At 60.1% G+C, this 24,182-nt stretch overlaps 2 protein-coding genes across 17 annotated transcripts in view; one reads left to right on the forward strand and one right to left on the reverse strand.

Moving 5' to 3' along the window:
* DNM2 (dynamin 2) overlaps positions 1 to 20,997 on the forward strand; it is an 89,531-nt gene extending 68,534 nt beyond the window's left edge. For 4 of the 16 annotated variants that reach the window (XM_043586530.1, XM_043586531.1, XM_043586546.1 and 1 more), the window contains 10 exons: positions 316 to 345; positions 2,404 to 2,455; positions 3,391 to 3,402; positions 6,931 to 7,044; positions 11,573 to 11,682; positions 14,386 to 14,497; positions 15,019 to 15,183; positions 17,154 to 17,386; positions 18,392 to 18,634; positions 19,253 to 20,138. In XM_043586530.1, coding sequence (XP_043442465.1) covers positions 316 to 345; positions 2,404 to 2,455; positions 3,391 to 3,402; positions 6,931 to 7,044; positions 11,573 to 11,682; positions 14,386 to 14,497; positions 15,019 to 15,183; positions 17,154 to 17,386; positions 18,392 to 18,634; positions 19,253 to 19,322 — 1,141 coding nt within the window. In that variant the 3' untranslated portion in view covers positions 19,323 to 20,138. Of the gene's footprint in view, positions 1 to 315; positions 346 to 2,403; positions 2,456 to 3,390; positions 3,403 to 6,930; positions 7,045 to 11,572; positions 11,683 to 14,385; positions 14,498 to 15,018; positions 15,184 to 17,153; positions 17,387 to 18,391; positions 18,635 to 19,252; positions 20,139 to 20,608 lie in introns of those variants that run through there. The other 12 variants (XM_043586535.1, XM_043586536.1, XM_043586538.1 and 9 more) reach the window with 9 other exon arrangements.
* Positions 20,743 to 23,781, reverse strand: TMED1 (transmembrane p24 trafficking protein 1). The gene is made up of 4 exons (XM_043586549.1): positions 23,483 to 23,781; positions 22,711 to 22,808; positions 22,385 to 22,568; positions 20,743 to 21,793 (listed from the first exon to the last, which is right to left on the reverse strand). The coding sequence occupies exons 1-4, from the start codon at positions 23,663 to 23,665 to the stop codon at positions 21,575 to 21,577; spliced, it is 684 nt and encodes a 227-aa protein (XP_043442484.1). The 5' UTR covers positions 23,666 to 23,781; the 3' UTR covers positions 20,743 to 21,574.
* Between the last annotated feature and the right edge of the window lie 401 nt (positions 23,782 to 24,182).

Below are 24,182 nucleotides of genomic sequence, written 5' to 3' on the forward strand. Positions count from 1 at the left end.
GAAGGAAGGAAGGAAGGAAGGAAGGATCGATCAGAAGCTGTCCTCGACACCCAGACGAGCCAAGGGCCCTACTTGGGCTGCCCCTGCTATGGGAGGACTGAGGGGCCCTGACCTCCTGTGCCTCTTCCCCCAGCAGCCAGGTGTATGTGGGCGGAAAACGCTGGTCCCCCTCTTTGGTTTGCTGCTGTTTGTGCCTCACCTTGATGTCTCTGCTTCTCACACTTCATCCACAGTTCCTTCTCACAATCTCTCCTGTTTTTCCTTTGACCACTCCACTCTTTCCTCTGGACTCCTGGGCCTTCCCACTTCCCCCAGCTGTTATTATACTGAGCAGCTGGTGACCGGGTGGGTATTGCCTGCTGTGTGCCTTTTTCCTGCTGTGTGAATGGGGTCGCCCTGGCTGGGGGCGGGGCCCAGGGCCCCAGCCTTGGAGGGTGGACGTCGAGGGGGCCCGCTGGACAGCCGTGGAGCACTGTCTCAGGGCTGGGCCCAGGGCAGGGCCCTTGGAGTAGGAGGGTGAACGAGCCGGACCTGGGCCTCGCCCTTTCACGGCCCACAGGCTGGACATGTGTTTTTACCAAGCACGTTGTCGCGTGGAAGACCAGGGTTGGAAAGGAGAGTAGGTGAGGGGCTGTAGGAAGGAGGAGCGAGGGAAGTGGCCTGGAGAGACCTTCCCGAGGAAGTCACGACAGCCAGGTGGCAGACAGGCAGAAGACCTAGACGGTGTCGGGACAGGGAAGGGAGGGAAGGGAGACCCAAGACACAGGAGCACGGGAGAGCAAGGCAGGGCGGAGGTGAGAGGCCAGGCCCCATTGCCAGGAGGAGCCCTGCAGGCTGAGGGGAGGACTTTGGACTCCTCCCCCTGCTCCCCTCATCCACCTGAAAGCAAGAAATGTCTGATTGGGAGCCGGCAAGGGAAAGGGGCACCTACAGGGGCTTCCGGGTGAGGGTGGGAGCCAGGAAGCCCCAAGCAGCACATCTGGGGCCTCGCTGGCACCCAGCCATCACTGTGCGGGGCTTAATCGGTCCTGTCTCCCGCAGACACTGTTGACCGAACTCCTTCCTGGGCTAGATGTTGTCGGCTGCTTTCTCGCTGCCCTCTAAAGATGAAACCCAGGCCCAGAGAAAAAGCTCTGTAATAAACTCATTGAATGCTAGGAAAATTGTTGGATACATTTTTCCTCCATTCTTTTTTTTGTTGTTGTTATTCATTTATTCTGAGAGGGACAGAGACAGTGTGAGTGGGGGAGAGGCAGAGACAGGGAGAGAGAGAGAACCCCAAGCAGGCTCCGCACTGTCAGCACAGAGCCCAGTGTGGGGCCCGAACCCATGAAACCGTGAGATCGTGACCTGAGCCAAAACCGAGAGTTGGACGCTCAACTGACTGAGCCAGCCAGGTGCCCCGGTTCTTTCTCCATTCTTACTCTTCCAACCTTTGCCTGTCTAGGAACGGAAGCCTATTTCCTTAACTCTCTCTCTTACTCTCTCTCTCTCTCTTTTATCCAACAGCCAGCTTGAACTTTCAGGTACAGCCCCAGAGGCAGCCAGTAAAGGAGTGTAACAAGATGGTTAGCCTTGTCATATTCTGAAAGTTCCTAAAACAATGCGTATTCCTAAAGGAATGTCTGATTCCTCAAGCCATACGATAAGAAAAGAAAGTAGGATGTCTGAGGAATAGGAGGTATCAGTTGTTTGCAGACGGGTGGTGCTGTGATTGTCTCAGTGGAAAATAGGAAGAACAAGGGAGCTGAGGGGGTGCCCACGTGCAAAACGCGTGGCCTTCATCCGCGTGGCACAAACTAGCCAGGAAACAGGGTAGCTGAAGAAGGAAAAAGATCAGGGAGGCAAATGAAGGACTTTATAGAAACCCTCTGGTGACCTTACCTCTCCTCTGCATTTGGGTCGGAAGCCATCCAGAACGTTTTCACGGTGAGCAGCCGTCCCCTGTCCTGATCTCCCAGGGTGGCCGGCTCTGTGGTCGGAGCCACTGAAGACTTGGTGCCGGGGTCGGGGATGGGCAGAGAGAGTGGGAAGGAGCCGCAGTTTGCGCCCCAAACAGCCTGGTTCTCAGGTTACTCTGCAGCCACCATGGCTGCCTCCCAGCCACCCGGGAGTCCAGCTTCTCGGGCCCCGCCCCGCCTTGGAGGCTCTGGGGCCACTGACCCCTGGAAATAGCTGGTGCCCTTGGAAGTGGCTGAGGTCAGGACCTCGAAGCCTCAGTTTGACTGAATACATCTTCTCGTTGCATGAGCCCGAGCTCTTTCCCTTGGGTAACCCTTTGTGTGGAAGGCGCTTCTCTCTGCCTCTGCCCTGAGCTCCCGCTTGGCCCCCACAAGGGAGAGAACCTCACCTCATCCTTCCCAGCGTGTAGCCACACGACTCCTCTCTCTGCTTCGTTTTCAGCGCCCAGCAGAGGAGTACACAGCTGAACAAGAAGAGAGCCATCCCCAACCAGGTAGCCCGCCCCTCCACAGCCCACAGCTCTAGCCTTGGGGGCGGATGGGACTTAGGGACCGGCGAGCCCAGTGACGGTACCTGGCTCGTGACACGTCCCGCCAGACCCCTTACCCCCACTCCCAGCCTCTTGAGTCTGTGAAGGTTTGGGTGTTTCAGGAAACCTGTCTTTGAACTAAAGCTCTGGCCCAGGCTGTGGGGGCACATTTGCACACCCAGAAGGCCCTGTCTGACATCCAAGGCCACGGTTAGAACTTGACCCCCAAGAGAGGGGCATGGGTGTCTGCAGCCGAATTGGGTTCCCAGCCCTAGCCCCAGGAGACTCGGAATCTGTGGGAGGGGGGGCGGGAGGCCGCGTGGTGGTCAGCGGTTCTGGGGAGCCTGAGGGTCCTGTGAGCCCCATTCCTGGAGAAACCCAGAGCCACATGAAGCGTTCTCTACCTTGATGTCATGCCCCAGCCAGAGGCCTTGTGAAATATGAACAGCTTCATATATGCCAGTGTTAGATGCCTCCTTTTTTTTTTTTTTTTTTTCTTTAAGAAAAACACATCATCCCTGCAGAGCTCACCCACTTCTCCATAGTAGACAGGGGTGGGAGCGGGGACGGGGGTGGGGGCTCTGCTATCTTGCACGATTATAGAGCCCTCTGGAAAAGAAGGATGTAACCACTGCATGATTTTTTTGCGCTTGCCATAGGTAATACATATGTTGTTGCTTTTTTGTTTCGGGAGATGATAATGAATTAAATATTAACACCATGAATATAATTAATAGCATGTAATTTTTTTTCTTTTGCTGTTTTTTCCCTTGCTCTTCTCTCCTCCCATTTTTGTGCTTTTCCTGCTTTTTCTCTGTCCCCTCATGTCCCTTACGTTTTCTTTCCCTCTGCCGGCTCTTCTTTGATTTACCCACAATCCTAACTTTGCATTTTCAAAGGGGGAGATCTTGGTAAGTACCCACTTGGTGTGGTAGCAAACATTAGAGAACCTAAGAGTGGTGGAGACCCCGCCGCCCCGTAAATGTCCCTTTCCCCCCAAATAACAGAACAACTAAAAATCGAGCTAACCTAAAAACCCCCTGCCGTGGCCAACACCCGCTGGACTCCGTGTTGCCCTGGGCATAAGCTGACTCACACGGACACTAACCTGACCACCACCCTTGTGGGAGGCCCAGCCCGCCCGCCAGCCCATTTCTGACACATGTAGCTAGTTTCCTATAGGTCAGGGATGGCAAATACTCAACTAACACCCCATGCTTCCCTCGCCTCACATCCCTGGCCGGGGGAGATTTTGCTTAAGCCCCGCTGGAACTGGTTCTTGCCCCTGCCGCCACTGGCCTCACCATGCCGAAATGTTCTCTTCCTGCACTCCGGGCAGACATTACTAATCGATCCGGCGCGCTTTCCTTTGTGCCCCTCCCTGGCCGTGTGCAGGCATGGCTAATCGATCCTGGCGTGCTCTCCTGAGCAGGCCACCACTCCCCTTCCTGTGGCAGATGTGATTTGACTGGTCAAAGAATTTTTTCCCCCATGTGATAGCTTTGCACGTGACACTCCTCGACACCCACGAGAGGCGTGACTGGCTGATCAGGGAACTCTCTCCTGGATGCTGCCACTATTGTTCCCTGCCTGTGGCAGATACGATGATTGGTTAGACTGTTCCATGCCACTTGCTCCCTTCCCTTAGCGTTTGCCTGCGGCAGGCATCACTCCTTTCCCGCCGCGCCCAGGATTCTCACTTTGAATACTCACCATCTCCCCCTCCAAACAGTCCAGGGGCCCGCTTCTCCTCACACCCCAAGAGGTTTAGTTGTTCTCTTCCTGCCAGATCCCACATCCCCAGCACCAAAGGCCAGCCGCGCCCCGGCTGCGGGCCCCTGGGTCTCCCGGCCACGGTTCCCATTCCTGCCCCAGGTGACTCAGGCCGAGAACCCTGACCCAGGAGGAGGCTGACCCACCCTGCCGGCGGGCCCCAGCTTGCTGCTTCCTGCTGCTGCCCGTGCTGCCCCCGGCGGCCCTTCCTCCCACCCCTGGCGTGTGTGCGTGCCTGTCCCTGTGCACCCCGGAGCGTGGGAGCCTGCCTGCCTCTTCTGTCCCTCCACCCCCCTCCTTCTAAGCCAGGCCCCTGGGGCACAAATTTGGCTTCTGGATGAGGAAGGCCAGCCACTCCTCCTCCTGTAGACTCAGCACATGTGTCTGCCGCCCACAGCTTGTGCCTCCCCAGGGTGGGATTTCATCTCTGACCCTACATGGCTCCCACGCGGACAGCTCTCTGGGCAGCTCGAGGGGAAGGGGATCTTGGAGGCTTCTCCAGGCCTACTCAGATGGGCCATTCCCGGCACGGCATCTGCCCCGTGGCCACATGCCCCACAGCATGGCCAGGGCCCCGTTTGCCAGCTCTGACTGCTACTAACTGAGGGTGCAGGCAGGTGAGCCAGGCCAAGGAGGGGGTAGGTGGGGGGCATATCTGCCCCCTTGGGAACTGGGCTGGGCCCCGGGGTGGAGAGGCCTCGCCACATGAAGACCTGTCTTCCGGGGAGCACTGACCGCCTACGTTCTCCACCTCCTTCCTGCTTCTCTTCCCCTGGTTGTCGGTGACTGAAGTGTAGAAATGCCTACTCTGCCTGGCCTGGGCTAGGACGAGGCAGGCTCTATCCTGGCCCCTGGGCTGGGGAAGGAAGGAGCGGGTATGAACAGAGACCCACACAGCTCTGGGACAGGGGGTGTGGTTGCTGGAGCCAGGGACTCCTTCCTGGGCCATCTGCAGGATGGCCTTGAGCCGGAGTCTGAAGACCAGCCTTGCCCCAGCGTGACCAGACCTCCCACTTTGCCTGGGACTGGGGGCATTCCCAGGACTCCAGGTTTTCAGTGCTAAACCGGGCACCCTGGGAGGATACCATGACCTTACTGGGGCCAGCGGTCTCTGCCCCCTTGCCCACCAGGCAGCCATGGTTGGGCGGGTGCCAGCAGTCTCTGCTCACTCCCTGGTGGCCACAGGTCTCCAGGTGCTGTCTCGTCATCACCAGGAAGCCCTAACAAGGGCCACCAGGTGGCATCCCATGCTGTCTCCAGCCTGGGCAAGGGCTTCTGTGTAGTGCAGAGGTCCCTGGGTGTGCTCTGGCCGCCTCCACCTTCATGGCCCATGAGGCTCAGAGCCTAAATCCGGCCATAGGAAGCAGGTGGCCCTGTTAAGATTTGACAGGCCTGGGGGCAGGTCAGAGTGGGAGGAGAAAGCCCCTCCTGAGACCTACCCCTCAGGAAGACACGCGAGCCCCAGAGTCATCCCTCAAGCCCCATCCTGCCCCCGACCCCCCCACCCGCCCCGCCCCGAGGCGGGTAGGGAGGTGGGGACTCAACACCAGCCCATCCCAGCTGTCTTTGGCCGCATCTCCGCATAGCTTGGCTCGGTCTGTTGCTGCCTGGGCCCCAGGCAGCCCTGCCTGTGCCTCCATGTGCTTCCCGCTGCCCGGGGGTCCCCAGACCAGAGTGATGGGTAGCTCTGGCCCACACATGCCTCCATGACCCAGGGAACACAGGACCATGGCCCCTCAGACTGCCTACATGTAGCTGTCAGATGAGTCCTCTGTGTAGACCTGGCCGGACTCTGCCTCCTACTCAGATGACAGCTGCAGGCAGACGAGCCCCGGCCAGGGGATCTTCCAGGCCAGAGCCTCAGCGCGTCAGAGAAGAGTAGGACTTCCGGGTTTGAGGCCAGCGAGGGGCATGATCCCCGGCGGGTGCCCCAAGCTCAAACCTTTGGCCCCAGCCCTCTGGGCGGAAGCATCCCTTCTTCCTGTACTCTGGAAAGAGCCTGTGGGGAAGGGAGCCCCAGGACAGAGGCTGGCCGCAGTCCCCGTCCAGAGCAGGACACCAAGTGTCCACCATAGTAAGCTAGGCAGGTGACCAACGGCGCGGGCAGCAGAGTCAACACTGTGGGTTAAGCTTCTGCTGGTCAGCCGCAAAAGGAGAGAGAGAAAGAACCACTCCCATTTCGTGGCAATTCCCCCAGCGTTCCGCCAACAGCCATCTTCCAGAGGGTGTGAGGGCGTCCCTGGCACTTGGTCCCGCAAGTGTGATTCCTCCGATGTCACGTCCCATGTGACACACTCCCATACAAGCCCGGGAACTGTCCCGGGCCCCTTGTAGCCGGGCACACCTTTTCTTGCCTGTGCTGACTCGACCCCGCGTGCAGGGGGTCTCCCGGGGGGCCCGGTTCCCTGCCCCCCTCCACCCCCACCCCCGAGCCTTGTGAGTGAGTGTGCGTGCCCCGTGTCTGTCTGCCTGGGCATCCCGTGTTGGTTTGCGGTGGGAAATGCTTGGGGGCAAGGTGGAGTTGGGTTGCCTGGCCTAGGGCTGGAGGCATCTCTGCCGTGTGGTCCTTCTTCCTTACTGGGGACGAGGGCCCCGGGCCCTGCACGGGGGTGGGCTGGGCCGGGCGGCAGGCGTTGTCCCCCTCTGAGCAGCACCCTCCCCCCCAGGTGATCCGCAGGGGCTGGTTGACCATCAACAACATCAGTCTGATGAAGGGCGGCTCCAAGGAGTACTGGTTTGTGCTGACGGCCGAGTCTCTGTCCTGGTACAAGGATGAGGAGGTGAGTGGCTGGGGGTGGGTGGGTGGGGCGGCAGGACTAGAGTGGGCGGGTGCTTGCTGGTTCATTCGAGGAAGGCTCCCCAAGCTCCTCCCTGAGGATGGTAATGGCCAGGACTGGGGCGGAGCTGGAGGGGGGCGGGTGCATACTAGGCACCAGGTTGCATATCCCAGCCCCACGTGACCCTCTAGGGGTCCAGCCTGATAGCAGCTCCACTTCAGGAGGAAAGGGAGATGGAGAGGGGAGCCCTTGGCAGGCTACAAACCGACCCCAGCCTCCAGAGTCACAGGGAGGCATCCCTGGCTCTCAGAGGGGGCACGGTCTGAGGTCAGGGACTCAGGCTCCCGGCCAAGTTGCTGAGGTGCTGGGGGTCCAACGTCTACAAGGGGCTCAGCCAGGCGCCTCGTTTCCCTGTCTATGAAGTGGGGTAGAATGGCCCCTGTGACGTGCTTAGCTATAGCGTCTGTCTAGAACATTCCCTATGTACTTGTCCTGATCCAAAGGGCCTGGGGAGGCCTCTGGGAATGGCACCAGGAACGCAAACCCCAGGGCTGTGTGCTGCCTTGTACCGTGGTCCCCGGGAACCCGCAGGCAAGCCCTTGAGCGATTGCGCCCCCAGCCCAGTGGGCCGCCTCTCGGGCAGCACTGCCGTCTGGGTCCCTTCTCCGCCTCGGCACTGGCCTGTCCTCCCGGCCCGAGCGGCCCACGTCTTTGCTTAGTTCTCTTAACAACGTGGCTACGGCCTAGTGGCCCGGGAATGGCGCTGCTCCAGTGTGACTGCCTGTTGCTGCTCTGTCGTGGGCGGGATCGGCTTCTGAGGGTCACCAGTGGGGGACACTGTGTTGCTTTCATTTTCCTGGGTTGCCCCATGAAAGGCCCACCAGCCCTCCCTGTTGGCCAGGGCGGCGTTAGGCGTCTGTGACAGAGGCCCAAACGAAGGCACTTACGGAGACGGCAGTCTGTTTCTTGCCCGTGTCCTGGGGAGCTTGGCAGGCCTGTGCCGGGAGGCTGTCCGGAGCCCGAGCTCCACCTTCCCCATTTTGCCACCTTAACCTGTGACTCCGCTGCCGTGGTCCCATATCCCCCCTGCCCATCCCAGTATGGTCTGTAGCAGCCTGAAGAAGGGAAGAAGGGCCTGCGGAGGAAGGTACCTGCATTGCTCTGCTCGTGCCCCTGACCATCTGGTCACATGGCCACCGCGTGTCCTAGTCACCTGGGATGGCACAGCTCTTGTTTGTCAAGTCCCTGCCCTGTGCCAGGCTCACTGGCTTGGGGAGCCCACCGTGGCCACAATTTCCTCCGAAAATCCTTATGCTCCATTTGTTCTTAAGGAATCGGGCTCCAAGCAGTGACTCGCCCTGTGTCACAGAGTGGGGAAGGGTCCCTGTGTTGGGGGTATAGGGCGTGTGCTCCCTGTCCTGAGAGACACCTCAGCCCTGGCCTGGACCACTCTCTTGTGGCCCGGGCTGGACACGGTTCCTCCGAGGGAGGGTGTCTAGGGGTGAAATGTCATTGTTCCCACTCATTCTGGAACCTTCCAAGAGCATCGGGAACCCCGCGCCCCCTGAAGGACCCTGTCTGGTGGCTGTTTCTAAGCCGGGAGAGGGCGTGGCCACGACCACAGAGCCTCTCGGGGTTGGGATGTGGAGGGAGGGTGAGGTCAGGCGTTTCTTAAGGAACCCTTGTGGTCAGATCAGCTTCTCAAAATGGCCGGGGTGAGGGGGTGGGGATGACGCTTTTGCATTTTCTCCCTCCTTCCGCCCCCACAGTCTGAAAGCCGGTCTGCTGAGGCTTTCACCAGGCCAGCTGAGGGCCGGTCTCCACCTTGGGCCCGGGCATCGCCGCCCAGGGTGGGAGTGCCAGGCTTTGTGACGGCCTTGGGCAGTGGTAGGGGGACTTGGGGCCCGAACCCCCTCCTGGCCGTTCACTGCAAGTCCGGTTTTAAGAGTTCCTTTTCTTTAGTGGAGAAGGGGTCCCTCGTTTTCCCCTCATGTGGGGGTTGAAAGCAGCAGCCCCGGACCCTCCTGTGGGCCCAGACCCAGGGCAGGGGAGGCTTCGGGACGGGAGGAGGGTGGATCGCCCGCCGGCGGTAATGAGAACCGTCAGGCCCGTGAAAGGGGCCCTGTGTGCGCCGCAGACACAAAGCAGTCTGAGGTCGGGAGGGGCGGGACCCCCGGAACCCCACACGTGGCAGCCGCCCCCCCTCCTGTCCCCCTCCCTCCCCCCCCCCACCCCAGCTCAGGGTCCTTCTCAGAGAGGCGAACCGTATTTCTTTATTTAAAAAAAATAACCCAAGAGGAAGCAGTTACAGAGTGGGGTGGGACTAGGGGGACCGTTCAGCCAGAGCCCCTACCCCCGCGGCTGGCGGCGGCTCCCTCTGCTTTTCCCTGGCACCTTGTCTCCCACCCAGGCCCTTCTTGACTCCCCAGGCTTCGGTGCACGTCTCTCCATCCCGGTGGAGAGCAGGGCGGTGGGCGATGACACTCACCTCCGGGTCCGCCTCGCTGCGGAGGGGGCGGAAGTTCGGGGCTGCCCGTCCCGACGCGCCGCTTGCCCGAGCCCAGCCTAACCAATGTGCAGACTACTGTACACATTCAGAACCCCCTGAACAGGTAGTCTGAACACTGGGTGGGCGGGGCCGGCTGTCCGTCCTGCAGGCCCCCTGGCGGGGGGGGAGGGGGACAAAGAGGGCCACTGCGCCCCGGCCCCTTGGAGCGGGCGGGGAGGCCGGTGCCTGCGCCGATGCGCTTCTCTCGTCTGACGTGGCACGGCTGGGGCCGGCTCGCATCTGGAGAAAGTTGTGGGTTTGCAGGAAATCCTAAGGAGGGGGCTGGGGAGCGGGTGGGCGTGGGCGGGAGGGAGGGTTTGGGTCCGCGGCCTCTGTGTGCAGGCAGAGGGCTCTTTGGGGGGCGGGTGGGGGCGGGGTGCGCACACGCCTCTACGTCTCTGTGTGTTTGTGTTCTGTGCGTGCGTGTCAACAGCATCAGGAAGGCAGCTGCCGCGCTCTGGGCGGAATCACACTATAAACAGTTCCAGATGTGGCGTCTCGCTTGGGGCCCAGAAGGACTGTGACTCAGTTACTTGGCCTGGCCAGCCGACTGGAAGCTTCCTGCCTCCTGACACGACAGGGCGGGGGCAACAGAGGCCCTTCCACAGTCTTCTGAGCAGGGAACCCCCATCCCGGCCCCTTCTAAAGCCCCCGAGACTCTTCTCCGGAAGGTTGGAGGGCCCTGGGACTTAGCCGGAGCCTTTCTGTGCCGTCTCCTTCCTCAGACCCCCCTCTGCAGCATGAACGGGGGGTCCGCACCTCGGTGGCCGCCAGGCCCCTCTTCTGCTCCTCACTGCAGCTCGGCCGGAAGGAGCACTCTGCCTGGCTTCCTCCTTTGCCAGAGTCCTGGGACCTGACCCTAGAGCCATAAGACTGAGGGACAAACACACAGAAGAAAACCCTAGTGTCTGCTGGGCTCGACTTAATCCTCACCTTGCACAGGGAGGGCAGGACTCCTGTCTGCCTTTGACAGATGAGGAAACTGAGGCATAGAGAGGGAGTGCTTTGCCCAAGGGTCCGTGGCCGGGGAGGGGCAGAGCCCCTCTGAACTGCTAAGGCCTGGGCCGCAGGGAGGTCTAAGATGATGCACCCACAGGGGCCCAGCCCCAGGCTGGGGGTACAGTAGGTCCTTAGCCTCCATCGGTGGGTGAATGTTGGCTTCCGTGACTCGCCAGGCCTGTGCCCCTGGCTGAGGGCCACATCCTCTCAGCTGCTTCCCCAGCAGCCGCCAGGACTGCTGTGCCTGTACTCCGTGGGGCACTTCCTGATCAGGGCTGCCCTTGGGAAGCGAGTGACACTTCCGTGGCTTTGGAGCTCAGGCATCACCTCAAGGGGGCTCACTTTCCAGCTCCAGGATCATCTGAAGCTGACTAGTTTTAAATCCCAGCCCTACCCCTGAATCGTTGCCTGCCCCCTCTTTGCCTCAGTCTCCCTCTCTGTAAGATGGGATCATAGCAGTAATTCAGTTACAGGCTCATTGTGAAGATAGAGTGGTCGTAGGCGTGGTAGTGAACCAGACAGGAGTCCCTGGCCTTGAGGAACTGAGGAATCAGGTGGGTGACAGAGAATAGCCTAGGTCAGTGAGCAGGATAAGGTGTTGTGTTACGCGAGAGGAAGTACCAAGGGGAGAGGGAGGACGGAGAAGGCAAGGGAGACAGTGCCTGCGAACGTGTGGGGTGGGGTCGGGGCAGGCCTCTCCGAGAGGGTCCCCTCCGCACAAAAACCCGAAGGAGGCAAGGAGGGAGCCACGCGGGCATTGGGAGGAGGAACATTCCAGCAAAGGCCCTGGGGTGACACGAGCCCACCTGGCACCTTGAGGGAGCGTCGAGGGGGCCAGCATGGCTGGGGCAAAGTGGACAAGGGAGAGGCGGGGGCCGAGGCAGGTGAGTTAATCCGAATAAAGCCACCAGCATGAGAGGCTGTGGCAGGTGGCCCTCGAGGTGGGGTCCAGTCTGGGGTGACCCCTCCCCTTTCCACCCTCAGGAGAAGGAGAAGAAGTACATGCTGCCTCTGGACAACCTGAAAATCCGCGACGTGGAGAAAGGCTTCATGTCCAACAAGCACGTCTTCGCCATCTTCAACACAGAGCAGAGGTGAGGGCCCACGGGGCGAGGGTGGCCGTCCCCATCCAGTCAGCAGTACCCACTGAGCGTCTTCTGTGTAAAGTCCCTGCCCTGGGGTCTCACGTTCCAGAAAGGGAATCAAGTGAGGGGCGCCTGGGTGGTTCAGTCAGTTAAGCGTCCGACTTCACCTCAGGTCATGATCTCACGGTTCGTGGGTTCAAGCCCCGCGTCGGGCTCTGTGCTGACAGCTCGGAGCCTGGAGCCTCCTTCGGATTCTGTGTTCCCTCCCCCCCCCCCCCCGCCGCTCCTCCCCCCCCAACTAGCACTCTGTCTCTCTCTGTCTCAAAATTAAACATTAAAAAAAAACAATTTAGAAAGGGAATCAAGTGAGAAACAGAAAACCGCCGTGGGTGCTTCCAGTGTGTGGTCAGGAGAGTCCTGTCTGGGCAGAGACCTGATGAAGTGATGGCAGAGGTTCTGAGCGGAGGAGGGACTGGCCCCTGCTCAGGTGCTCACAGGCGCCCCCTGGTGGCTGTGGCGGGGTAGGGCAGGAGTGGGGAAACTAGGATGGGTTGCCTAGCACTGGTCCAGGTGGGAGGCTGTGGGGGCTGGGCCGGGGTGGGGCTGAGGACGTAGAGGGGGAGGCAGCCGATGCTGATGCCGAGAGTCAGAGCTGACCAAAGCCCTGGTGGATGTGGGTGCAAGGGAGGAAGGCATTTTCTGGTGACCCTGAACTCACGCAGGGACCGAGCTGCCATCAGCTGGGGAAGGCAGAGTCAGGGTAGGCTTGGGGACCATCAGGGGCTGGGTTGGGGCCACGCTGAGGGAGAGAGGCCTCTGAGACACCACGTGGGGAATCAGGGAGGCAGCCGTGCCCATTCAAGAGTCTGGTGTTGGGGAATGAGCTCCAGGCCGGGTGTGAATTGGGGAGTTGTTAATGCATGGCCACGTTCAAAGTCATAGATGGGGGCGAGACCCTCAGGTGAGTGTAGACAGAAGAGAAAGGCCCAGGAGGTCCTCGGAAAACCCACCCCGCCGCGCACTGGGGGGAGACTTCAGCAAAAATAAAGATGTTTTTCTCAGCTTGGGAAGAGGTCCAGCTGGCAGGGGATCCGAGAGCAGGGGGAAGGGCAGAGTGTGCACGCGGGACTCTGGTGCGTCCTCATCCAGGAGCCAGGGGGCACCTAAGTCGCAGCGGCTTTCAGCCAAGGCCTGGAGGTTCTTCACGATGGACCAACAGACATCGACATCCTCCCCGCTGCCCCGGGACCACCTCCCTCACTGCCCATCGCTCCCATGGGTTGGAGCCAGCGTCACGTTCTGTGTAGGAGTAGCTCTACCTGCTTTGTCACAGAATGGCCTGAAGCTCTGGGACCCGCTTTGGCGTGGCTGAACCTGGGCTTTGTTGTGGGGCAGGCCTGCCAGGAAGCTCTTCCTTGCTGCACAGTGGGCAGCTGGCCCGCCTCCCTGGGCCCGTGATCCCCTGTGAAGATGGTACCTAATGTATCATTTACGAGTGAGCCCAGGAACCCCAGAATAATAGTCACGGAGACAAGATAGAAGTTGCTATTGTTTCTTATGACGTTCCCATCTGGGGCAGGTGGGGCGGCTCCAAAGGCATCCAGGTCCATCCTTATTCCTGAGCCTTCCTCCTCCTCTTCCAAGATGGCTGCCCGAGGTCCAGCCACCATGATATTCCAGGCAGTGCAACAGAAGAGGAAGAGCCTTCCCAACGAAGGCCTACCTCCCACTCTCTGAGACTCCTTCCAGAAGTCTCAGGGCAGCCATGCGCTGACTGCTAGTTGGCCGTAGCTCCGTCACGGGCCATGAGTAACCTCAGACTCGGATCTCACGCCGAAGCGGTGGGCCAGCTTGGCCGTCTCGGCCACCGCTGCCCTGTGGGACAGGAGAGCACGTGTGTGGCTCAGATCCCAGCCTGCAGAACACTGTCCATCCGTCTCTCCTCCAGCCTTGTGGCTCTTGCCGCCTCTGCTCACAGACCCACAGTTGTCCTGCTTTGCACATGCTCAGCTGGGAGCCCCAACCTTCCACATCCCTCCCCCCACCAGCCCAGCCCCCCCAGGAATCGGGGCACATTCTAGACCTTCAGTATCCAGTGCAGTAGCCACTGGCCCAAATTTAGCTATTTAAATGTTAACTGGCTGAAATAAAATGAAGTTGAAATTCGCTTCCTTAGTCACCCTGGCCCCGTTCCCGGTGCTCACAAAGAACCCACCTGCGGCTCCTTGCTACCGCACCTGACGACACAGGTTCTGCCATTGCGGAATGTTCTTTTGAACAACTTTGCTGTAGCCTCCCTGAGAAACCTTGATGGGAGCTTCCCCAGGCAGGGGTGTTAGGGGACACCTGCCCACTTCTGAGAGTGTCTTGGGCAGCCTTTGGCCCCCACAGGAGGGCATGGAAGAGGGGAGAGGAGAGGAGTCACCCGAACCCACAAAAACAAATGCCACGGATGCCACTAGATGCAGACATCACCGAGCATGTGCGCTGCACTTGGCAGGGTTTTAGATGCTGTAGGCACTAACTGGGGGCTCCTCTCAGCCTGACCGGTTGCAGGTGCCACTGCCATCCTGGGGCTCCAGTTGTGAGTGCCCGGGTCAAGTGTGAATCCCCGTCATTCGGACCCCAGAGCCCACGCTACAGCTCCCTGCACCTGTTAGCCCCACGGGCAGGCTCGAACCACATGCTTCTTCTTCCTCCCTCTTGCTGCAGGAACGTCTACAAGGACCTGCGGCAGATCGAGCTGGCCTGTGACTCCCAGGAGGACGTGGACAGCTGGAAGGCCTCGTTCCTCCGAGCTGGGGTCTACCCCGAGAAGGACCAGGTAAGGAACCGCCCTGCCCGGCCGGCACACGTCGGGCTGTGCTGACCCTGGGAGAGGAAGGGGTCTGGCGTCTCCCTGGATGGGTCATTTCTAGGATCATAGCCCATACTGTCGTGAGCAAACAAAGGAGAAAAGGGGAGAGGGTTTTGTGGTCAGGGTCCAGGAGGCTCTCCAAGTAAAGACAAGGACAGGGATATACATGGCCTGGGACCCCATCTGTTTTGTTCCCTCTCCTCCTCCTGTCCTTGAGGAAGAGTGAACGTGGCTGCCCTCGGGCCCCAAATTGACATGTTCCAGTCCCCACGTGAGGGGTCCAACCACCTTGGGGCATGGTCACCCCAGGTCCAGGCAGCTCAGGCCAGGGGCGGGCAGGGCCACTTGAAGCCAACACGGCCATCAGGGGACATCCCCAGAAAGCCGGTTGTGGGCAGGACAAGGCAAGCCATTCACAGAGAAGGGGGGCTCCCCACGCTCGCCTCAGGCCACAGTCCCCCCTCACCGCCTGCCCTCTCCCCGCACAGGCAGAGAATGAGGACGGGGTCCAGGAGAACACCTTCTCCATGGACCCGCAGCTGGAGCGCCAGGTGGAGACCATTCGCAACCTGGTGGACTCCTACGTGGCCATCATCAACAAGTCCATCCGTGACCTCATGCCAAAGACCATCATGCACCTCATGATCAACAACGTGAGTGCCCGGCCCTGCCAGGGCCCGCCCGCTGCCGGGGAGGAGGCCAGGGCAGCCACGGCCGGATTGGGCCCGGACACCCTTTGTATGACATTTAACATTAGAGTGAGTCACGACCTTCTAAACGTCAGAATCAGGGTTCCCAGCCTCTCTCGGGAGATTAGAAGGTACAAGCCACGTGGAGCTCACTCCCTTTTCCTTGGGTAATTGAAACAAATGCCACACGTGTATACTTTCTCTGAAGTGTTTCAATCTTGTACGAACCCTAGGAGAAGAACTGTGATCATCTCCCATTTTCTAGACAGGAAAAGGAGGCCCCAGCAAGGTCAAGGAAGCTGCCCTGAGTCACTCGGAAGAGTGGGAGGTGGGATTAAAGCCCAGACTGAGTCTGTCCCCAGCTGTGGCCTCCTGATGGCCTGTGGCCCAGCCCACCTTCACTGGAGGGCTCTGCCTACCCCCGGGCTCCCGAGACTCACAGGGCTCTGGGCCTCTCTCTGGTGAAATGCACTTGTACTAATGTCTCCCGCTCTCGGTTGCTGGGAGGGTGCAGGGGGTTCATATATCAGGCCTCCCGCTCAGCTGGGCACCCAAGAAGCTACGTAGGCCAGCTTTGGGTTTATGTTGTGCCTGTGAAAGCTCGAAACGTAACAGGGTCTAAAGCAAAAATAAAGAGAGAAGAGGATGTCCAGGTTGATAATAACTCATTTATAATGTAGAAAAAGAACTGTGGAGCATAACAGAATATACAGGAAGGCTCCATGTGTATAAAAGGGGAGCGGAAATAAACTGTCAAGCCTGGTCATTTTTGGAGATGCTGAAAGTCCATTTGGGAAAATTCAACATCCATTCTGAAAAAGACAACTGTAGGAGTCTTCTGTTAGGAATCTGTGTTTCAGTCTCAAAGTCACTTTTTTTTTTTTTTTTTAATGTTTATTTTTGAGAGGGGGAGGGACAGAGAGAGGGAGGCACAGAATCCAAAGCAGGCTCCAGGCTCTGAGCTGTCAGCACAGAGCCCGACGCGGGGCTCGAAGTCACAAATTGTGGGATCACGACCTGAGCTGAAGTCAGACGCTCAACCCACTGGCCACTCAGGCGCCCTAAAGCCACTCTTGACCTTAATGGGGGAGCTCAGGAGGCATTCCCTCGAAAGTCAAGAACAAGTTGGCTATCTCCACTTGTGTTTAAAACTTTTTTGTAGAGTCATTAACCAGTGTAGTCAGATTAGAAAAATCGCGTAGAGGTGTGAACACTGAAAAGGAAGAGGGAAACCTGTCCCTGTTTGTAGAAGCTCATGTACACGTGAACACACGTACCTAGAAATGCAGTAAAAGTAACTGAGAAACTCCTGTATCCTGTAGGAGGTTTTGGAAGGAACAAAGTATACAATGAACAGAAACTAGTACTGTTGTTGTTGTTGTTTGTTTATTTTTTTTTTTAATTTTAGAGCCAGCGTGTGCTAGTGGGGGAGGGGGGTGGGGGGGAGGGAGCGAATCTTAAGCAGCCTGCATGCTCGGCAAGACAAGCCTGACTCGGGGACCCTGGCCTCATGACCGGGGCCGAAATCAAGAGTCGGACACTCAACCAACCGACTGAGCCACCCAGACGCCCCTTTTAAACATTTCTTTTTTTAAGAGAGGGAGCTAGCAGTTTTTTAACAGACGCCAGTTGGCACATAACGGATGGGAGGAGAGATGGCGATGCGAGAGGCAGGGTCCTCGGGGTAGGTTTGATCATCAGCGTCTGGTGAGACGGGCCGGAAGAACACTGGAAGGTGGCCCCGAGAGACGCGGCAGACACTTGGGTAGAACTCCCCCCACCCCCCCCCGCCCCGGGTTGTAAACCTCTGGCTCGTCCAGCAGTAAAGTTAAAGACAGGAAAGCCTGCGGGGTGTGGCGGCCGCCCTCCCAGCCAGCAGCGCAGGCACAGGCGGGCATGGTGGAAGCCCTGACCTCTCCACCCCTTGTCCCCAGACGAAGGCCTTCATCCACCACGAGCTGCTGGCCTACCTGTACTCCTCGGCGGACCAGAGCAGCCTCATGGAGGAGTCGGCCGACCAGGCCCAGAGGCGGGACGACATGCTGCGCATGTACCATGCGCTCAAGGAGGCCCTCAACATCATCGGGGACATCAGCACCAGCACCGTGTCCACGCCCGTGCCCCCGCCCGTCGATGACACCTGGATCCAGAGCTCCAGCAGCCACAGGTCCGTAAGGCCCGGTCACCCGCAGTCGGCGGAGGATGCTGCCTGCGGGCTCCCAGTTCCTCCCGTGTGTCCCGTCGGGGCATAGCCCACGGGGTGGGCAGGGTGGAGGGGCCCCCAGGGCTGGCCACGGTGGGAGCGGCTACCCTGCGTGGGCCTGAAGCGACGAAGAGAAGGGTTGGGTTAAAGGCCCTCGTGTCTCCTGGTGCTTCCCACACGGTGAGCCCAAGTGGAAGCCAGAGAGGGCAAGAGGCCCGGGCCGTGGTGGCCACGGGGCCATCCTCCTGGAGCACAGACGAGAGTGGCGGGTTGGGGACGATCTGCGGGAGCCGCTGGGAACCTTAGCTGGCACGTCCCCTTCCCCCTCAGCCGCCCCAGAGCTGTTGGATGGAGATGAGACCCTGGCATGGGCAATGCAGACCATCAGACAGGGATACCTGACCGGTGACGGGGGCAGGTGGCAGGAGGAGAGGGTCGGTCAGGGAAATCTAGAAGGTGCCAGCCCTACTGAGACTTCAGGGAGCCATGGGTTACTTAGGGAGAGGGCACCCAATCTGGGGAACGGGGCAGCCTGTGGGGCACCCAGGGCAGGGGCCTGTAGGCCCTGCAGCCTCTGGAGGCATTTGGACTTGCAGTCAGGGCTGGGCTCTGGAGGGATCTGTGGCTAAGGAGGGTGGATTGGAGGAGGTGAAGCAGGCGGGAGGCCCGAGCAGGGCCGGTGGGGGGCAGAGGGCCGTGGGAGTGAGGTCAGAGGGAAGCGGGAGGCCCTGGCGGCTGAGGAGGGATGCAGGTGGGCCCTGGCTCAAGTTTTAGGTGGGGGCACAGCCATTGCCAAGCAGGTGGTGGCGGGTGGATGGAGGGAACAGGTCCTTGCCCCCCTGCATGTCCCTGGGCGGGAGCTGGTGCCTGCCTGTGCCACTCCCTCCCCCTCAGCCCTCTACGGCCACACTGGCCAGGCTGGCGCGCCCCACCCCCACCCCCAGCTCACACCCTCTCCTTTCTCCGCAGCCCCACTCCACAGCGCCGACCCATATCCAGCGTGCATCCCCCAGGCCGGCCCCCGGCAGTGAGAGGCCCGACCCCGGGCCCCCCCCTGATTCCCATGCCGGCAGCCTCCTTTGCCGCACCCCCCATCCCGTCCAGGCCTGGACCCCAGAGCGTGTTTGCCAACAATGACCCCTTCTCGGCCCCGCCTCAGATCCCGTCTCGGCCGGCTCGGATTCCACCCGGCATCCCCCCTGGAGTGCCCAGGTAAGGCTGGACCCCCCTCACTGCCTGCCACTAGAGCCCCCGGCCTGTACCCTGGGGCCTCTCCTCGAATCTGACACCCTGCCCTAAGCTCGCGCCCTGTGGGGAATGGAGTCATCATCCCCATTTGGCTGGTGTGAAAACTAAGGCCCAGAGAGACCAAGTCGCTTTCCCCAAAGTCACTGAGTGGTGGTGGAGAGTCAAGGTGACTCCAGGGCTCCCAGGCCTGGCCCGCGATGCAGGATGGGACTCCTCACGCGGGGCCCCTTCTCCTGGTTTTGACCATTTTCTTACTTGAGGACACGCGCTGTGAGCCGTTTCACACCTCTGCCCTGCCTTTCCCCGCCCTGCAGGCCAGGCTCTGTCCTCACTTCTCCCATGAAGAACCGGGGCGGGGGAGGGGGGGGTTGTGGTGGCGGGAGGCGCCAGGTGGGGGGGACTCACATAGTCACACTGCCAGCTCCTCCCTGGCTCTCTAGATCCTTGAGAGCATCCGGCATTGGGCAGCGCCGTTGGGGGGGGGGGGGGTGGCGGGGGGCGGGCTCCTCTCCCTCATCCTACTTATGGCCTCACTGCCATCTCCCCCCTCCCCCTCCCCGTCTGTCTTTATTCTCTTTGCAGCAGAAGACCCCCTGCTGCGCCCAGCCGGCCCACCATTATCCGCCCAGCCGAGCCATCCCTGCTCGACTAGGCTGCGGCTGCAGGGGGGGCGTGTTCTCAGGGGGTCCTCGCACACCCGCGGTGCAGGAGCTTCGGTCTGGGCCCCTCCGCTGCCCCTGGCCCCGTCGTCCGCGTGCCAGGACCAGGCTCCCTGCGGGCAGCCCCTGACTCTTCCCTAACCTTGGCCCCCATCCCCGTCTGCTGCACACAGCACTGACCGAAGGGGCCCTGGAGCCCCCGGGCAGGGAGGGGGGGAGCTGGGGTGGTGCACTTTGGGGGATGGAGCCTCGGAGTAGCAGAGGAGGGAACGCACTCTGGGCGCCATCTCGAATGAGGACTCGGGCCGGGGTGGGGGACTGGCCCAGGGCTTCTCTGGCCAGGAAAGGCTGAGAATAGAGGCACCCGGAGTGCCTGGATCCCCCAGGCCTTCCTGGGGCCCAAGGAGCATCTCCGCTTCTCAGCAGCGGGAGCTCCCGGCAGCAAGCCAGGCCCAGCAGGCCCAGCAGGCCCAGCGCTGCCCGCCCTGCCTGAGTTGTAAATATTCCTTCCTCGGCCTCGGCTGCCGGAGGTGCCTTTGCCAGGTCCGGAAGCCTCAGCCCTGCCGGCCTCGCTCTCTCCTCCCTGGGTCCCCCCCTCCCCCAGGTCTCCGGGGTGGCTTGGGCTCAGGGCTGAGTGAGTGGGGAGGCTTTGAGGGGCTCCTGGCTCCTACCCAGGCCTCCCCCACGGGGTGGGCCCCAGGTGGCCCATCACTGAGCAGACCTCGCTCGCTCCTCGCTCGGTTTGACCACTGTAAGTGCCTGCACTCTGTATCCTATTAATAAACTAAAATAAAGGGAAGAAGCTTCTAGTGGCTGCTGTGTGGGCCTTTTGTGTTGTCAGGCTGAGGATGTGGACTTGCTCACCATCCCCCCCCCCTCCCCAGCAGGCCTCCCTCCCACCCCCGGCTCTCACACCTCACTCACGGGGCTCTGCTCTTGGCGAGAGGGTTCACTTCTTCCGGAGACAACCATGCTCTCAAGGGAAGATCCTTTCTTTCCTTAACACCTCAGGAGTGGGGGCAGATGTTCCCCGCTCCCCTTCCACACATACTAACACGGGCCTGGCTGCGGCCCCTAACGCACTGGTGTGGAGACCCGGATGCAGGCCTAGGGTGGGCATCAGAATCACTAAGGGGAGAGAGGATTCCACCCCGAACCGCAGTGGTCAGGACCCCTCCCCACTGCTGTAGTCCTAAGGACTCCCCCTCAGGTCCCAGGCCTCCTGGCCCAGCCCCGGTCACAGTTAAACTTTGCTTTCTGATTTTTCTCTTGTGCCCAGGCGACCACCTCCATCGGCTCCCGCCCGACCTTTCTTCTGAACTTCGTGGGAGACCCCTCCCGCCTGTCTGGTTTGCCCCCTTGGGGCCAGGTCTGTCCCGGCTGGTGTCCCTGAGCCCCAATCACCAGGCTCTGTGATTTTCTGACCATAATTTATTGACTTCAGTGTCCAGGCCAGACCACCCTTTGTTCCGTGAGGCTCCTGTGCAAGGTTTGGCTGGGCCACCCCTCAGCTCTGCCCGGGCCCCCCGCAGAGAGAGCAGCAGGGGCGGGTGGTCTCGCAGTCTCCACTCCTCGAGTTCTGTTACCAGACCTCACAGTGAGCCTCCCCCCTGCACTGGGCTGAGGGGCTGGGCTCCTTCTCTCAATAAAGTGACTATCCCGGCAAGAGCACTGTTGTCTCCTTCCCAGCCCCTGGTGTCAGCGGGTCGCCCCCAGCCCGGAGCCACCCCCAGCAGCAGCAGGAACAGGCCTCTGGTGGGGTGACGGGGAGACCAAAGAAGGCACGGGGCCCCACAAACAGCAAGCCCCCTCCCACCACAACCTGGTTCAGAAGGCCAGTAGGGAAGGGAAGGGAGAGTTTGCTTCCCGGGCCCCATCCCACACCTAGTGCCAGTGCAGTGCTGGAAGACTCAGGCTAAGGCACACACATTTACAGCAGGGGACGCGGAGACGAGCCACAATACCCAAGGGTTGCATTCAAATGCTGCGGTGCCCCCCGTCCGTGCACCCTTTCCAGGAGAGCAGGTACAGCCACTGAGCTGCCCCTCCCGGAGGGCCCAGGTCCGTCAGCCAAGCCAACAAGTGTTTCTTGCCTGGCCCCTCCAAGGGAGAGGACACTTGAGGGCCACACCTCCGGCCCTGACTGTTTAGCCTCCCCTCCCGAAGGAAACTCAGTTGGGGAAGGGACCCCCACGTCTCACACACGTGTACCCTGCTGCCCTTTTCCCCGTTCTTCCTTCCGGGGCTACGTAGGCACAGGGCGCTTGTCCTGGAACAAGCGCTTGAGCGTGCAGACCTGTAGCACGGCCACCAGCAGCAGCACGGCCACGTTCACAGCAGACCAGAAGTTGACCCGCTCCAGGTTGCCTTCCTGCAGGTTGCGGTCACGTGCCTCAAAGGCCCGCAGTAGCGTCAGCATCTGGATGCTACGCTCCAACCGGGTCTTCATGGTCTCGATGGATTCCTGTGGGGCAGAGAGAGGGACAGGGTCAGGCCTCCGCCTCTCAGGGAGCAGAGACCAATAAAACCAGGGGGAATGGGGTGAGCTAAGATCACAGACTCTGTGGCCAGGCTGCCGTGAGTCTTAAATCTGCTCTCTGTATGGAGTGGCTATGTGACCTTGAGCAAGCTAATTGACCTCTCTGGGCCTCTGTTCCCTCCGAATTGCTGTGAGAGTTACATGCCTAAATAAGTGTAGATTAATGTACTTAGTAGTAGTCAACAGCACAGTTGCTAAAGCCAGACTGCCCGGGGTTCAAATCCTCGCTTTGCCAGTTGCTAGCTGCGTGGCCTTACCCATCCTGTGCCTCAGTTAGAATGGGGCATTGAGAACACACTACCTACTTCATGCGGAGATTTCATGAGATATTTAAGCCCTCCTACACCTAGAAATGTATTATTTTAACTGTGAGCTGCTATTAACATAATTAAGGTGGGGGCACCAGGGAGGCTGGGTCAGGCGAATGCGGACCCCAGCCTCTGTGGAAGAACGGGAGCGCGGCTGCCCAAAAGCCGGAAATGTGGGATGAGTGGCCCCAGTTCAGTCTGAGCGCACCTTGATGTCTCCCATCTTGACATCCAGCATCTCCTCGGGCTCCACGGCCTCTGCCCAGCCTTCAACCTCCTCGTCGTCCTGCAGGCTGTCAAAAATGAGTTCAAAGAACACCAGCTTCTCTGAGATTGTGCTGAAGGAGTTGTCAAAGCACAGCTTGTAGTCCCCGGCCTCCGTGGGCTCCACTCTGGAAGAAAGACACACAGATACACGTGACCCTGAGTGGCCCACCAGCTGGACCTTGAGAGGCAGGGAAGGTGGTAACCTGAGGCCACTGGGGAGGGGCAGGGCTGAAACCGAACCCAGGCAGACAGTGGGACTGAACTCACGTGTGCACCCCATCTGCCTTGCGGGACTCGCTGACCAGCAGCACGCCCTGAGGGCTCTCCAGCGTGAAATCCACGTCCAGTCCAGCACCTCCGATCACCTGGGAGGGCAGGTAAGAGAGGGTGGAGGGCTAGGGGTAGGCCAAGAGCAACTGCTAGGGAAAGCCAGACCCATACAGATCACCAGAAGGCTACCTAAGCCCTGACATCTACACCTGCGACCTGGTGCTGCCCGACCTGTCCCAGGTAGACCTTAGCCTTGGCTCTGTCTTCATTGATATGACCGCTTTGGGTTTGGCTCTTTCATCTGGTCACGCCCGCGTCGTAAATCCTTGATCGACGTTTACCTGGCCACACACCAAATGAGGGGACAGGGCCCAGCTTTCCTTAACCCAACCCCTGAGAAATCCTCTTGCTGACCACGCCCTTTCTTGTGGCGCGTCTTGGTCACACCCACCGACTCCGGCCGTCGCGCAACTCTTGGCCACGCCCACTCGGGAGGTTCCCGCCCCGTGAAAGGCTCCCCGTTACAACCTATGGCCCCGCCCCTTCTGGGTGTCTCACTCTAGCCCCGCCTCCTGCCATTATTCCCACCCCCTCCGCTCTACACGCCGTCTCCACCAGCTCCGGCTCGCGCTCCCTAGTTCCGCCCCCGCGCTCTTACGCACGGGCTCCTCCCCCTTCCCTCTAATGCATGCCTCGCTTCAGCTGCCTGGCCACGCCCCCTCGCCCAGGCTCCGCTTGTTTGCTGGCTTCCCAACCTGGGACCCTCTACCTGGTACTCAGTCTCGAGGCTTGCGTTGGCAGGCGCTGACTGGTAGAAACACTGTTTCCTCCCCGCAGGCAGCAGGAACGTGAACTCGCCGTCCTGGATCGGCGGTGGCCCTGCCCCTCCCACCCCCACCGGCGGCAGTAGTAGCCACAGTGCCAAGGCTAGGGCCGCTCCGGCCGCCATCATCCGGGTCACCCTCCGGTCTGCTAAGAGGTCGTGGTTCCTTTAAGGGCTAGCCCTGCCCCTTCTGCTACTCGGCGGAGCTCATTGGCAGCCGCTCCGTGAAACCAGCAAAGAGAAAAATGAAGGGCCCCTTGAGCGTTTAGCTGCCCGAATGAGTGCCCGATGTGCCTAACAACGCTCGATCATCTGGAGGTTTTTTTTTTTTTCTCCTGAGTGGCCTCCGGCTGTAGTCTCAACCGATGATGGGAGGAAAAAAAAAAATGACAAAAATAAGTACTATGATGGTGCATCTTTCTCAGGCAAAAGTTAAGACAACTAAGTCGGAGGCGGGCCGGGACCTTCTAAAGCCCCTCCCTGAAGTTTTCCCAGAGTAAGCTGCGCGCTACCACCGATGAGCGAACCTGTCTGGGTGGAATGGACCTGTACGCGATCCGTAGGACTCAAGTATAAAATGATCCCCCTGGGCCAGGAAGACCTTTTAGTGTTGATGTGGGCTCTGTGTTGTCTGTAGAGTCTCGCC

This window comes from Prionailurus bengalensis, chromosome A2 (assembly GCF_016509475.1).
Source record: "Prionailurus bengalensis isolate Pbe53 chromosome A2, Fcat_Pben_1.1_paternal_pri, whole genome shotgun sequence".
NCBI lineage: Eukaryota > Metazoa > Chordata > Mammalia > Carnivora > Felidae > Prionailurus > Prionailurus bengalensis.

What these genes read in the sequence shown, in the direction of transcription:
- TMED1 (XM_043586549.1), bottom strand. Translation starts at nt 23,665, where the DNA reads ATGATGGCGGCCGGAGCGGCCCTAGCCTTGGCACTGTGGCTACTACTG. An exon ending in GCCTCGAGACTGAGTACCAG is followed by an intron (nt 22,809 to 23,482) that starts GTAGAGGGTCCC and finishes CTGCCCTCCCAG; the next exon opens with GTGATCGGAGGTGCTGGACT. An exon ending in AAGGCAGATGGGGTGCACAC is followed by an intron (nt 22,569 to 22,710) that starts GTGAGTTCAGTC and finishes TCTTTCTTCCAG; the next exon opens with AGTGGAGCCCACGGAGGCCG.